General features: G+C 34.9%; 1 protein-coding gene across 1 annotated transcript in view; it reads right to left on the reverse strand.

The window, feature by feature from the left end:
- Positions 1-14,321, reverse strand: part of LOC144250585 (uncharacterized) — a 123,502-nt gene that overhangs the window by 53,309 nt on the left and 55,872 nt on the right. Inside the window, 2 exon segments of the mRNA XM_077793478.1 lie at positions 5,172-5,246; positions 9,973-10,057. Of these exon segments, the coding sequence (XP_077649604.1) occupies positions 5,172-5,174 (3 nt within the window). The 5' untranslated portion in view covers positions 5,175-5,246; positions 9,973-10,057.

Here is a 14,321-nt window from a genome sequence, read left to right on the forward strand (position 1 = left end):
AAGGTTACTAAGAGTTAAGATTCTATCAGGTGTAATTTATATACAAAGAGTATAAGAAGTTTCAGTTGGGTTTCAATTACAGTATTATATTACCCAAAATCAAAAATTAACATGGGGTGCACTGGCAAGGAAAAATTGCATCACTGGTGACACCATCAGCAACAATATGCCAGCACTACCACAATTCGCTGCACCACACAATAGTTCACAATGCATACAAGTAATATATAGTCCAGGCAAGTTCTGCAAGCAGTTCAAAGCAGAGGAGTCTATCAATATGTCTATTTCCTCCCAAAGTAAATCGAGTCCTTGATTGAGCATTACTTGTTGAGTTATATTTATTGATGCATCAGTTTATACAGTTTACTGTGATAGCTATCATAGAAGCTGTAGTTTGGTTTTATCTTAGTCTTCACCAGCACTGGGATGGAGAAGGGAATTCTGGCAAAGATACTAAAGAGACATTATCCTGAACAGAATTATTAAATATAATGAAAAGGAAAGGTGAAAGTAAACAAACAGCTCTGTTAACCTCCTTTAAAAACAATCCTTAACAGCTGTTTACCTAATTTAAATTAAACCATTTAAATCACGTGAATAAAAAAAAAATTCGGATCCATTTTTTCATGAGCACTCCTCATATATGAAAAATGGACATACGCACATAGAGACATACAACACAAAACAGAAGTGTGCACACATAACATACAACACATAAGACAATAGTAAAGGCCTTGTAGCTTTACCTAGGTGAAATCTCCATTGCAATGTTTAAAAACTCCACAGTCAAAAAATAAAACTGATCAGAAAAACATTAACCTAGGTTTGTATGAGCTCAAAAATAAAATAGAACTTTATGATGTGGGAAAAATGCAATAATAAAATAGATATTGAAAAAAGCACCCTGGTTAATCACTGTTGCAGATGTAAGAATAGCCAAGCTGGAGCTCTGGATATCAGCTGTTGTGGATTTGAGTCAAATCATCTTCTTTTTGGTCTGTAGAAATTGCTTTGGTTAATCTCTCTGGAATCCAAATCGGCTGCTGTTCTCCCTGTGGAAACACACACACAGAACCCCGACTCCAGACAATCACTGGGTCAGGACCTTTCCATTGTCCTGTTAGAATATATTTCCAAAGTACCTTAGGCTTATGTACATTTTTTGGATATATATGCCTTTCTGCAGCACTAAGTCCTGATGAATCCAAATTTTAAAAGTTTAGAGTAAAAAGGGTTATTTTAAGTTTATCTTTGAGGGATATATACCCCTTTAAGATCCTTTTAAATTTAAGTCTTTCAAAAGCATTCTGCCTTAGTTTTTTAGAATTACTTTAGTTCTTTAAATTTTTTGATGTGGTTTTAAACCAATTTCCTTCTGTTTTAATGTTTTCTAAATTTGCTCTTGTTTATAAATTTTAACACCCTCATCTAAGACTTCTAATTTCTGCACCATCAGAAATTAAAGTTGATGGGCTTTTGAAAAAAATTACTTATAATCTCCTTGTTCTTTTATTTTATCCAATATTTCACTTTAAACTTCTCTCTACTACCTTTTTCTATCTTGAATGTCTGTATCTAATAGTTGTCTTAGCTTTTTGCATTTTCTATCTGAAATACCTTTACTTGACATTTTCAACCATTTTCTATCTTATTTCTATCTTTTAGTTTTTTTCTAAGGTTTGTACATTTACCCTTAGTTGCTTTTTTTCCTCTCTTAGTTTTCTTTTGTTTCCTATTTTGTGGTTTTAAAATTCTTGTCTTCCTACATCTTTTTTATCTGTCTACATCTTCTTTATCTTTTTTCTTTTTAACTTTCTATACTTCTGTCTTAAAAGTTTTTCACTTCAAATTATTAATCTTCTTTATCTAAATATCTTTTATCTTATTATCTTCCCATTTTCATGGTTTTTTTTTTCCTCCATCATGAAGGCATCTTAACCACCTTCAATTTAACCTTTTAAAGCCTTTTACAACTTATTTAGACATTTTACAACTTTTTACTTTACCACACAAAGATTATCTCATCTCCCTCTTTTTGGTTGAATAAGTACATTTTAATAGTTTGAAGAGTAAAGCAATCTTTTTTCCACCATGAAGGTATCTCGACCACCTTCAATTTAACCTTTTAAAGCCTTGCAATTATCATCTATACTGTACTTTTAAATGTACTTTTTCACCACCTACAGCTTCACTCTTTTAAATGAGGATTAGATTCTGTTTAAATCACTTAATGTTAGTTTACATGGCTGCCCTTCAACTAAAGGCATTTTATTTTCATATACTCCATTAAGAAGCTTTGTCTCAATCTGCCATGTACAAATACCTTTTTTTTCTTTCTTCCTTTCTCAAGCTTTTAAAGTAAGTCTAGTTTCCTCAAAATCTTTTTAAATGGCATTTTACAACTTTTTACTTTACCACACAGAGATTATCTCATCTAGAAACATTTCTTTTTCCTTTAACCTTTTATATTAAAATATATTTCTACATCTTGAATCTTTTTATATCTCTTTTTTAACCATTGACCCTTCTTATAAATTCACATTCTCAAACAACCCAGCCAGACTGCGGCAGTTATGTTTTTGATGTTCAGATTCACTATGTACTATAGCCTTTGTGATTAAACTTCCTTATACTTTAAATCAAGTCCAGTACCATCTTTATTTTCCTCCACAAGAGGACAAAGATGTTTCCTGTAAATGTTTGGAATGCTTCTACAGGTCATTTTAATAAAGTGGTCTTACATATATGGAGGGAAAAACCTCAACTAAGGTCCCATTACATTTTTTAAAAGTGTTTAATTGGGACTGTGAGGATGGCCTTAGCCCTGAGCTTAAACAACTCCATTTTAAAAACTCCAGTTTGAAACATGCAGTGGCACCAGGCACACTCACAGAGTCCTCCAGTATGGCCTAAAAAAAAAAAAAGTTACTTCCCCTTAACTTGATAAACAGAGTGAAATATCTGGCAGGATATACTTGCCTGATAAGAGAGAAAGACAAGAAAATCAGAGTTGAGACCACAAGACCAGAAGTTTCTGACCCCAGGGTAAATGATGTCATGGAGAAATCCCATGATAGCTAAGAAGAATTGAAAGAGAGGTTAAAAGCCCCCAAATTTAGTATAAATAATAGAGCTAATGAGCAGAGATTTAGCCAGCAGAAACTAGCATGCACTCAAGCTGAAGAGCCTGATGAGGACCTTACATCCCATCACTTGTCATTGTTCTTCTGATCCTCTGCATGATTTTCTCATCTCTCAAACTCTACCACTTCATCTGAACTTTGGCGAAAGCCACAACTTCTTCATAGGTTCTCTCCTCAACCTGTTGTCCACTCCAAGGGAGGAGAAGCCTGCCTTGGTTCCGGACCTGGTCACCATGGTCTGAGTGAGTGTGCATCTGCTAGACTAAAGGCCTAAAGCTTAAGAATTTTGTTCTGACATTTAAACTTAGTACACAGTGGGAATGTCTGTCATTAGCCTGTCATATAGCTGTAAAAAAATCAACCTTTTTTTGCTGTGAATGGATTATCTCTATTACAGTGCCTAGCATTCAGGATTTTTATTTTCTTGAGTAAGAACCTATAGAGTATAATTGCATTGAGCAATTTGAATGAATAAAGCATTAAAAGGGGCAGAAGCATTTGGACATTTTTTATTTCTCTCCTTGGCTGCATATGTCGCAATCTTGCCCCTGGCAACTGGGACACATTGACTATATTATTTTATTAAGAAAAAAGTCATTATTTTTAATGTCATCTAATTTTTTTCCTGCTTTTTTTCTTAAGTGAAAGTCTCACAAGGATAAAGCAAAATCTTTTAAAACTGCCATCCAGTTCTTGGAGAAAAAATACAAATAAAGCATGCCTTTAAAACAAAATATGGGAAAACACAATTATGTTGAAACTGAAGTTTTGAGATGAAACTAAATTTCCCATTGAACCAATTTTCTCTGGGATCTTGTCTCACAAGTTTTGAAGAATAAAATCTATGGACACTCAGGGAAAGTAATAGGAAAAAGAATAGGATTTATTTTAGCAAGAAAAAATACAACTCCCAAAATGTGGTAGAGAGCATGATAGCAGAAGAACACATTTTTGGTGTGTGTCAATTTCAAAGTTTAAATATGGTTTTTGGCAGAGCATTGGTTAATATCTACTTAAAATGAGTATTGAAAAAGGCATTTTTATTACCAACTAGGTTCAAGTTTGTCCTTAATGTATCCCATCCTCCTTCCAGTGACTTCCAACTGGGTTCACCCCAAGGAAAAAGAATTTGGTTGAAGGTATTCCCATAAGTGAGTCTCAAGTGTTTTTTTTTTTTTTTTTTTTTTAATTTGAATAGGCCTTAATTGTGCTCATTAACATATTATCCCTTAATATTCAGGTATGGTTAAATAAGATGTCCATTATACAGCTGCCTTGAATTTTATTATCTATTTTATTTTATTTTTTCTCAAGTTGAGCAAGAACCCTGCCTTTGAGAATGTGAAGGGAGCTGGAAATTTGGGATTTAATCTCAGACCTATAAATAGCTAAACTATCAGATAACTATTCTGGATTTGAGATACTTCTTAGTCAACATTTAGAAAGCTCAGGAGGAATAAGGATGTTGAGTTCAAAACCAGTTTGAGCAACTTAGTGAGGTTCTAAGAAACTCAGTGAGACTTTGTCTCTACAAAAGTATATAGAAAAAGGTTGATAATGTGGGTCAGTAGATAAAGACCCAGGGGAATAATTCATGGTCTAAAATAAACAAACATAAAAACAACAAAAATAAAAACTTAGGAGGAACAAGAACAGGGGTCCCTAAAAAATCCACAGCTTCTCTAACACAGGAACACAACTAATGAAGTTGGGGTCCTCTTCTGATGATTATCCCAGTCTTCACCACACATTCTGTGGACATGCTGAGCTAATGGCACACAGATCCCCACATAGGAATTCAGGAAGGCCCTGAAAACACCATTCAATTATGGAACAAAAGACTTGAGGTCTAAAATACTGATCTAAGCTCCACTATACTAGTCAGAGAAAACTAAAGGCTAAGCTGCCAAGGAGAGACCCTCTATCCACCAGACTCTGGAGACAATTATGAGGAGTTTCCAGCCACCATTGCCAATCCCACTGGCTTCCAACAGCCTCCCTACCCAGTCTCAAAATAAGCACACTTACCATTTTCTGGATTTCAGGATGCTTAGTGTTCCCCTTATATTTTTTTTTTTTTCAGCTCCAGTGTAGCACAAAAACCTGGAAACAGAGAAATGGATTCAATGAATCACAGGCTCCAAAAACAAAAGGAATAGAAGACTGTGGAAGTCCGTACCCTCATCACTGGCTGTATCTTGATTGGACAGTTCTCACCCAAGAGACAGATTGGAAAGGGCTTCAGGAACTTCCTCCAAATTGAGCCTGGTAGAGATACCACTGGTTATTGGTGACAAGTCTCAGTTTTCCACATGTTGAAGTCTGAACATTAGAGAAGCATGCTGAGGGAAGCATATGAAGCAGGGTTTATTTAGAAAAGGGTTAAGAGACTTCTCCCACAAGGAAGAATGGGGCCATAGTTGGTATCTGGGTATCCTAAGAAGCAAGGTGTTCTGCCCTTTTTAATATGTCCTAGGCTTCCTTTGTTCTCCTGCCTTTCCCCCCATATCTTTCTTCTTCTTGAGGACATATCTAGGCCCAAAAATGCTTGGTGGAATGGCCTAAAGTTGCAAAATAGGTGGGTTTAAGGGGGAAGGGCAGGATGGAGCAGAAGCACACATTAACAATCTTATAGCTCTCTGTATGGAGGGGAAATTCCTTTGACAGGTTACCTTGGCAACAGGTTGGAGCAGGGGCAAGTTCTTGATAATATCCCTCAGGGGACAGTCTCCAACTTCCCAGATTCACTCAAAATTGGCTTCCTAGATTCAACCTGACTCGATTTACCTATCTACACTGACTGCCTGTCTAATTCAGTAGGCCTACTGTTTGAGTAATAGTAAATTTCATCCACATCAGAATCAAATAAGGACACAAATAAAGGTTTTGTCTGCTCTGTTTTTGTTGCTCAAACACGGGGGATCTACCACATGCAGGGGTGCATGCCTATAATCCAAGCAACTGGAGAGGCTGAGGCAGGAGGACAGTGAGTTCAAAGCCACCCTCAGCAATGGCAAGGCACTAAGAACCTCACTGAGATGATGTGTTTAAATAAAATAAAAATAGGGCTGTGAATGTAGTCTCAGTGGTCATGTGCCCCTGAGTTCAATTGCCAGTAGAAAAAAAAAATACTGGAGATCAGACCCATGGGTATTATTAACTACAGAGTCCCAGGACCACAGATTGATGAATTGATAGAAACATAGATAGAGTCCTGGGGAAGGGTCACAAATTCTCCTCTGATGGCTTTTCAAGTAACTGATATTACAATATTACAGGACTGCTCCACAGCCTTGGAATCTTTTTATTTTATTTATTTTTTTATTTTTTTTCTGTGAATTGCATTAAGTGACTCAGGATAAAATTATTTCATGGCAGAGTTTCCTCCCAATATTTAAATCTAGCCCAGACAGAAGTGCATTTATATAAAAGTTAAATATCACAATTACTTTAAAATTTTATTTAATATTTCTGTTCTCTGGCCTTATGAGAAAAGAGCTTGAGACTTCAACTCATAAGTAATTCCCTGAGGCAGCATTGTCCCTACTCCCCTACAAAAAATAGGGCAAAAATAAAATTTTAAAGTTTCTAGTTTAATAAAATAAACAAGAGGTGAATGGTGCCAGGTCTCTAGATCTCTCAGTATTCCAGAACCTAGAGTATAAGGAATTAAAAAATAAATTATTTGCAATTTTGCCTTGAGCATAATAATAGAATTATGATGTCTGTATTTTCTTTGGTATGGGGTACTATGAGAATATTAGCACAAATCACAGGCATTATGTCTATATATATATATATATATATATATATATATATATTTTCTACAATTCAATACAGCCCATCAAAAGAGTCAACTTCTAATTTAACTGAAGAAAACTTTAATTATTATTGCCAGGGTCCAGCCCTAGCTGGAATCCAGGGGTCCTGAAGTATGAATGGCATTGGGTACTGATGGATATGTGGCCTCAGCAAAAGAAGAGGAGACAAGATGATAGGTTGCAAATTACAAGCGGCCTTCAGAAGGATCTGATGCCCATAGAGGGACCTTTATCTTTATACCTTTTGTAAAGGTATTAATTCATATAGTTTAAATAGCATCAAAGCCCAAAACGTTTTACATTTACATAATTTTCAAGAGTTGCAATCTTTTCTGACATATATTAACTTCATAAGATATTGAACACATCATTTAAAATATGTTCCTGTAACCTTTGCCAATCATGATTAAGCTTTTACATTTTCACTTCAATCACTAAGTACTAGACTATGCAACTTGACTACCTGTATCATGACCTATTAACTTTTTATTTTAAAGCACATGTATGATTATTGGTAAGCTTTTTTGCTTCTAAACTAAAGTCCTAATAATACACACTTAAAACAGTGAAAGCCTATTACTTAAAAGCCTACTCCTCTGAAATGACTCTAAAATATATCTATATAAAGTTTTACATTATTCTGTTTTTCCAAAGTAATTTTCTTTTTTCACATGACATATTTAACTGCTTTTTAAAAGAGTTTCTTTGATCCTTCATCAGACTATGAATTCTTATGTCTTTATAATTTTTAATTAAAGAGCAGGCTCTGTACTTCAACTCATTTGCTATTAGTATTGACTATGTGTTTCCTATTTTCATCATGAATTCCCGTGTAGGGCAAAGAAGGCTCTGTTAGTAAAGGGAATGTTATGTTGCACAGGTTGTGGCTTTAGAATGAGGGGCTTAGTGTAAATTGTGAAGCTTTTCTCAGGAACCTTGATTTGCAATCTTTTCCCTGTGAATTTCTTAAGAAAAAACACTATTGTTTGTGTTGTCAATGATACTAAAATACATCTCAGGACATATCTTATTTGTATCCATAATCTCATTCTGGGATATTTCCTGCAATCTCAGGAAACATGTACTTTTATTATTGATTGTTGTATGCCCTATTATCTATCTCATGATTATCATAAACAAAACACTTAACATTCTAGATGGTTCTGGGTTCCAGGTGGTGCAGCCCTGCCACAGAATCCCCCACACTGTGACCCTGTCAGACAGGAGTTGTAGGAACATCTTCACCACACTGTCTATAAGATACCAGCTATTTTCCACATAGAAACTAGTTGGTATCTTCTGATTGAATCATGGAATCCAGTCAATAATGAGTGGATTAGTTATCTGTCATTGGTTAACAAGTCATTCTAAAATGTATTCACTCACTGGACCCCTGAGACAAATCCCCAGCCCTATTTTGTATTTTATTTAGAGAAAGATTCTCACTGAGTTGCTTAACACCTCATCTTTGCTGAAGCTAAAATTGAACTCATAATCTTCCTGCTTCAGCCTTCCAAGATACTGGGATTACAGAAGTGCACCATTGCATTTGGCTATGTTCATATATTTAATGCCAGCATTCCCTCTTTGTCTTTTCAACTGTTTTCTTTTTTCTATTTTACATTTCAAATGAATGCAGTATTTCTAATTTTTCTCCAAGAACTGGATGACTGATTAAAGATTTTGGTTTCTCTTTGTGAGCATTTCACATTAGAGAAAAGCAGACAAGTGTAACTTGACAGTTTGAAAAATAAGAACATTTTTTCTCTGCTCTCTGTCTTCCCAGGTACAGACACCTTATCACAATATCTGATTTGAAATTCCTCCTTTAAGATTTTCCTGTGTGATGTGTCCTCATTCTAACCTCCTATATTGTCCTACTTGTGAGTTTCATAACTGCTTAACAAAAGGTTTGAAGAGCCACCATGTCTAAACTCCTTTGAAGTGCCTAGTGAATATCATTCCTGGGTCTCTCCACCATGTCTAAATTCTTTTGGAGTGTCTAGTGAATATCATTCCCTTGGTCTACTCCCTCTAGAGAGCAGTATAAACTATGAAGTGAAGACACTCCAAGGAGTCTCTGATAGCCCTTCAGCTGGCAAGGATCTTTTAGTGATACAGGGCTGGGACACTCTGAAAAATTGAGGTAGAATGAAGACCACTCCCTTTAAATGCAAACTTTTTTTTTTCAATCAAGACATAACTTTCCAAACTTATCAATCGGAGTGGCAGGCAATGAGTTTATTAGAAGTGATGTGAAGGAAGAACAGGGTGACACTCTGACAGAAGAAAGTGTGTTCTCCCTGAAAAGATAATAGCATAGCTCTCTTGAACTTCAGTTTTTTTGAAGATCTATAACAAGATCCCAAAGATTCCTGACCAGGTACACTTCTTGACTATGGACTGACAGCAGGATAACATCAAACTCTCAAGTATCCTCTGCCATGACAACTTTAGGTTAATTACGCTCATGTTCACCATTTCTGATTGAATTCTTAAGCATAAACTCTCACAAATTTTATGGTTAGTAAGAATTATCTTTATTTCTCTGAGTTCCAGAATCTGGTCTATAGCAGGGTCACAAAACTCTTCACTTCAGGGTAACTTAAGTTGCTCTTATAAACATTATTTTGAAACTGCATTTCTTCAGCAGATAACAGTTTGTTAAGGAATGTAACATATCCTGTCCAGTTAAGCCAGAATTATCTTGGAAAATAAAGCATGGGGTCAACATGTTGGGCCTATTTATTTATATTACTACATGTTGAAAACAAAGCTAGTCTACCACTGAGCTATGTCAGTGTCACCCTTGCCAGAATAAAGTTGCATGGGGATGCAAATCTCTCAATAAGGCAAAGGCAGTATCTAATAGACATCATATTCTGGAGATAAAAATCATAAAAGAGGGTTCCTTTCAAATGTGCTATGCCACCTTTTCATTAGATGTGGTTTAATTACTATTTTCACTAATTCCAGGAAACTGCTTTGAAATCACAAATTTTATTTACCTTCCAGTCTTCAGAGAGCCATGTTCTTCTTGTGTAGATCCTCAGCACCACATAAAAATAAATAAATTAAAGCTATTGCTTCCATCTAAAAAAAAAAAACAAAAACAACAAAAAAAAACGTAACACCGGAAAACTGGGCACACAGGTGCAAACCTATAATCCCAGCTGCTCGGGAGACAGAGGCAGTAGAATCATAAGTTCAAGGCCAACTTCAGCAACTGAGACCCTGCCCCAAAATAAAAAGGTCTGGGGATGTAGTTCAGTGGCAGAGCATCTCTGAGTTCAATGCCTGCCACTGCAAAAAAGCAAAAGAAAGTGACAAAAAAAGTAACACTTAGGATTTGCTCTCAGAAATTTTTCCACAGATTTCAACAAAGTAAGGTACCTCAGACATTAGTTTCTCCTAGTTTCTCTTTTTTTAATCTTTATTTGTTTATTTTTAATCTTTATTTATTTATTTTTATGTGGTGCTAAGGATCAAACCTAGTGCCTCATATGTGTGAGGAAAGCACTCTACCACTGAGCTACAGCACACTTCTCTGTGCCTCAATATCTTTATTTCTCAGGGAGGAAACAATTTAAATCTTGATCTTCAAAGAACCATATTTTATGTATAAAAATTTAAAACATGGCAAAAGAAATAATTAAATCACATGTAGAGAGCAAATGAGGAAGAGAAGTAATGAAGAAAGAGCAGAAAGATCAATAAATAAACAACATAAAAAATAGAGAAAATAAACTAATTAAATGCTGGTTCTTGGGCTGGGGTATAACTCAATAGTACAGTGTGTGCTTACCATGTGTAAGGCCCTGTCTTGATCCCAAGCCCCCCCTAAAAAAAAACAAAAACAAAAACAAAAATAAATAAACAAAAAACAAAAAACAACCACTGGTTCTTTGAGAAGACAGAAAAAAAGTGGAAATCTCCAGTTGGGCTAATGAGAGAAAAAAAGAGAGAATATACATATTACTAAAATCAAGAAAGAAAAGATGATATCACCATAGTTTGTAGAGATATGAAAAGGATATATGCCAATAAATCCATCAACCTAAATGAAGAGAACAAATTTTCTAGAAAGATACCACCAAACTCACCTACAATGAAAACCTGAATTGAATAGTCACAGGTTTATATTTAAGAAAATTTGTAGCTTAAAAATCTTCTCTTAATTTTTTTTTCAGATCCAGATAGCTTCACTGGAAAATTCCAACAAACATGTAGGGAAAAAAAAATTATACAAATTCAATAAGAAAACTGAATAGGAGGAAATACTTCCTAACTTATTCTGAGGCCAGCATTAACCTGCTATCAAAGCCAGATAATGACATTACAAGAGGTTGGGATACCCCTCATGAACACAGGTGCAAAATCCTACACAAAATTGTGAGGGTGGTGGGTGGTTGTAAAAAGGCTTAGAACCCAGGGCTTCACACATGCTAAGCTAATGCTCTAATGTGGCTAGGCTAATGCCACATCCTCAGTCCTTTTTATTTTGATACAGGATCTCACTGAGTTACCCAGCCTAAGCTTGAACTTGTGACCCTCCTGCCCCAGAGTAGCTGGGATTATAAGTGTATGCCACCACATCCAAATCCCCAGCAAAATTTTAATGAATTAATTATAATAATATATAAAATGAATAATACCTCATGACTAAATGAGATTTATGCTAATATTACAAAGCTGGTTTGCCATTCAAAACACAATGCACATCATTATATTAGCAAACAAATAATAACAATCCAATACCCATTCTTAGTTCAAAAACAAGAACAATAAAAACCTTAGGAATGGAACAGTCTCATTCTGATAAAAGGAATCCAAAAAAAAAAAAAAAAAAACCTACAGTTGACAGCACGCATAATAAAAAAGATAGAATGTTTTACTTTTAATATAAGGAACAAGACAAGGATGACCACTCCCATCATTTCTATCCAACAATATACCAGAGATTCTGCTTAGATTAAAGAGGCAAGAAAAAATTGACATTCAAGTGAGAAAGGAAGAATTCAAACTATATTTTTTAGATGATGAGATTATCTATATAGAAAAATCTGATGAAATATGCTCCCCAAAAAGCTACTGCTAGAAGGTGAATTTGGCAAAGGTGCATGATACAAGAGCTAGATACAAAACTGAATTGTTGTTCTATGTTAGTAATGAAAAATTTTATATTGAATTTTTTAAACATACTATAATAACACCAAAAATGTCAAATATTTAAGACAAATTTGCAAGACTCGATGATGTTAAGAAGTCAATTCTCCCCAAGTTGATTCATAGATCCAATATCTCAGAATCCCAGAAGGTTGTTTTGTATAAACAGGTAAGCTGATTATAAACTTCCAATGCATATACAAAGGACCCAGGGCAGTCCAAAAAAACTTTGCAAAAGAAAAAATCTGGAATAAAAACACTATTACAAAGGTAAAGTAATTCAGACAATGTGGTACTGATATAAAGATAAACAAGTAGATCATGATACAAAATAGAGGCCAAAATAGACCCATGTACACAGAAAACTGATTTTTGGCAATGGTATAAAGGCAATTCAGCAACGAGACAATGTCCCTTTTTAACAAATGGTGCTGGAACTAAATACCCATATACAAAAACTTATGAATTTTGACCCCTGCCTTGCACCACATACAGAAGTTAACTCAAAATGGGTCATATACCTAGGTGTAAAACCAAAAACAATAAACCTCCTCAAGGAAACAGGAGCTAACTTCTGTGACTTGGGGTTAGGCAAAGAGTTCTTAGATATGATACCAAAAGTGCATTAAAGAAATTTATTAAATTCATAAATTTATTAAATTCATAAATTGAATTTCATCAAAATTAAGAACATCTGTTCTTTGAAAGACACTGCTAGGGGAATGTAAAACATGTCAGACTGGGACAAAATATCATAAATCTAATAAAAAATTTGTATCTAGAATATATAAAGAACTCTTAAAACTTAATAAGAAAATCAAATACCTCAATAAATAATAACATAAAATTTGATTCTTTAAAAAGGAATGGCAAATAAGCACATGAAAATATGCTCAACATCATACTAAGCCAATAGGAAAATGCAAATTAAAATCACAATGAGAGGCTGGGGTTGGTTGTGACTCAGTGGCATAGCACTTGCCTTGCACATATAAGTTACTGGGTTCAATCCTTAAAACTGCATAAAAATAAATAAATAAAATAATGGCATTGTGTATATATCCAAATAAATTTTTTTTAAAAAAATCACATTGAGGTAATACTATGTATCTTTTAAATGACTAAAATTTAAGAAGACTACCATAGTAATATTTAAGATAGAGACTTGGAGCAACTGATTTCTCATTCACTGCTGGTAGGAATGTAAAAGGAAACAACAACTTGGAATACAGTCTGGCAGTTTAAAAAACTAAAAATACACCTAGCACATGATCTACTCATTTCACTTCTGGGTATTTACCAAAGAGAAAAGAGAGCCTAAGTCCACACAAAGATCTGTAATACAGTTGTTCAGATGGGTTTTAGTTCTAAGAGCCAAATGCTGGAAACACTCAAATGGCTGTCAGTGGTGAACAGGCACATCCATACAGTGGAATACTTTGAGCACTTAAAGGAACAAACTACTGATATAATCAGAAACAGAGACAAATCTCAAAATAATTACACTGAGTGAAAGAGCAGAGAGAGAGAGAGAGAGAGAGAGAGAGAGAGAACATGTTTTATAATTCCATTTACATAAAACCCTAGAATAAGCTAATTAACCTACAGTGATAGCAGATCAGTAGGTTGGTGGTTGCCTGGAGAAAGGGACAGAGGACCTTGAGGATAGAAGAACAAAGAAATTTGGGGTGGTGATGGATCTGTTCATTCTCCTCATTGTGATGATGGTTTCTTGGGTGTGCACATGTCTCAGAACTGATTAAATCATACACTTTGAACATGAAGTTTTTTGGATGTCAATTAGACTTCAATAAAACTTTCTTTAAAAAGAGCTACCTGAATTTTACAATATCAATTTTAAATTGTCCCTTTTCCATCAGCATACCAAAAATCTTTCACTGTAGCAAACTTACTCATGTAACTGCTTCAAATACACCTTTTCTTTTGACATTTACTCCACATAAACACAATTGTAAAAGTAAATTACTGGCTGGGGATGTGGCTCAAGCGGTAACAGGCTTGCCAGGCATGCTCAGGGCACTGGGTTCAATCCTCAGCACCACATAAAAATAAAATAAAGATATTGTGTCCACCAAAAACTAAACAATAAATATTAAAAGAATTCTCTCTCTATCTCTCTCTCTCTCTCTCTCTCTCTCTCTCTCTCTCTCTCTCTCTCTCTCCCCACTCT

Source organism: Urocitellus parryii, chromosome 16 (assembly GCF_045843805.1).
Source record: "Urocitellus parryii isolate mUroPar1 chromosome 16, mUroPar1.hap1, whole genome shotgun sequence".
NCBI classification, from domain to species: Eukaryota; Metazoa; Chordata; class Mammalia; order Rodentia; family Sciuridae; genus Urocitellus; species Urocitellus parryii.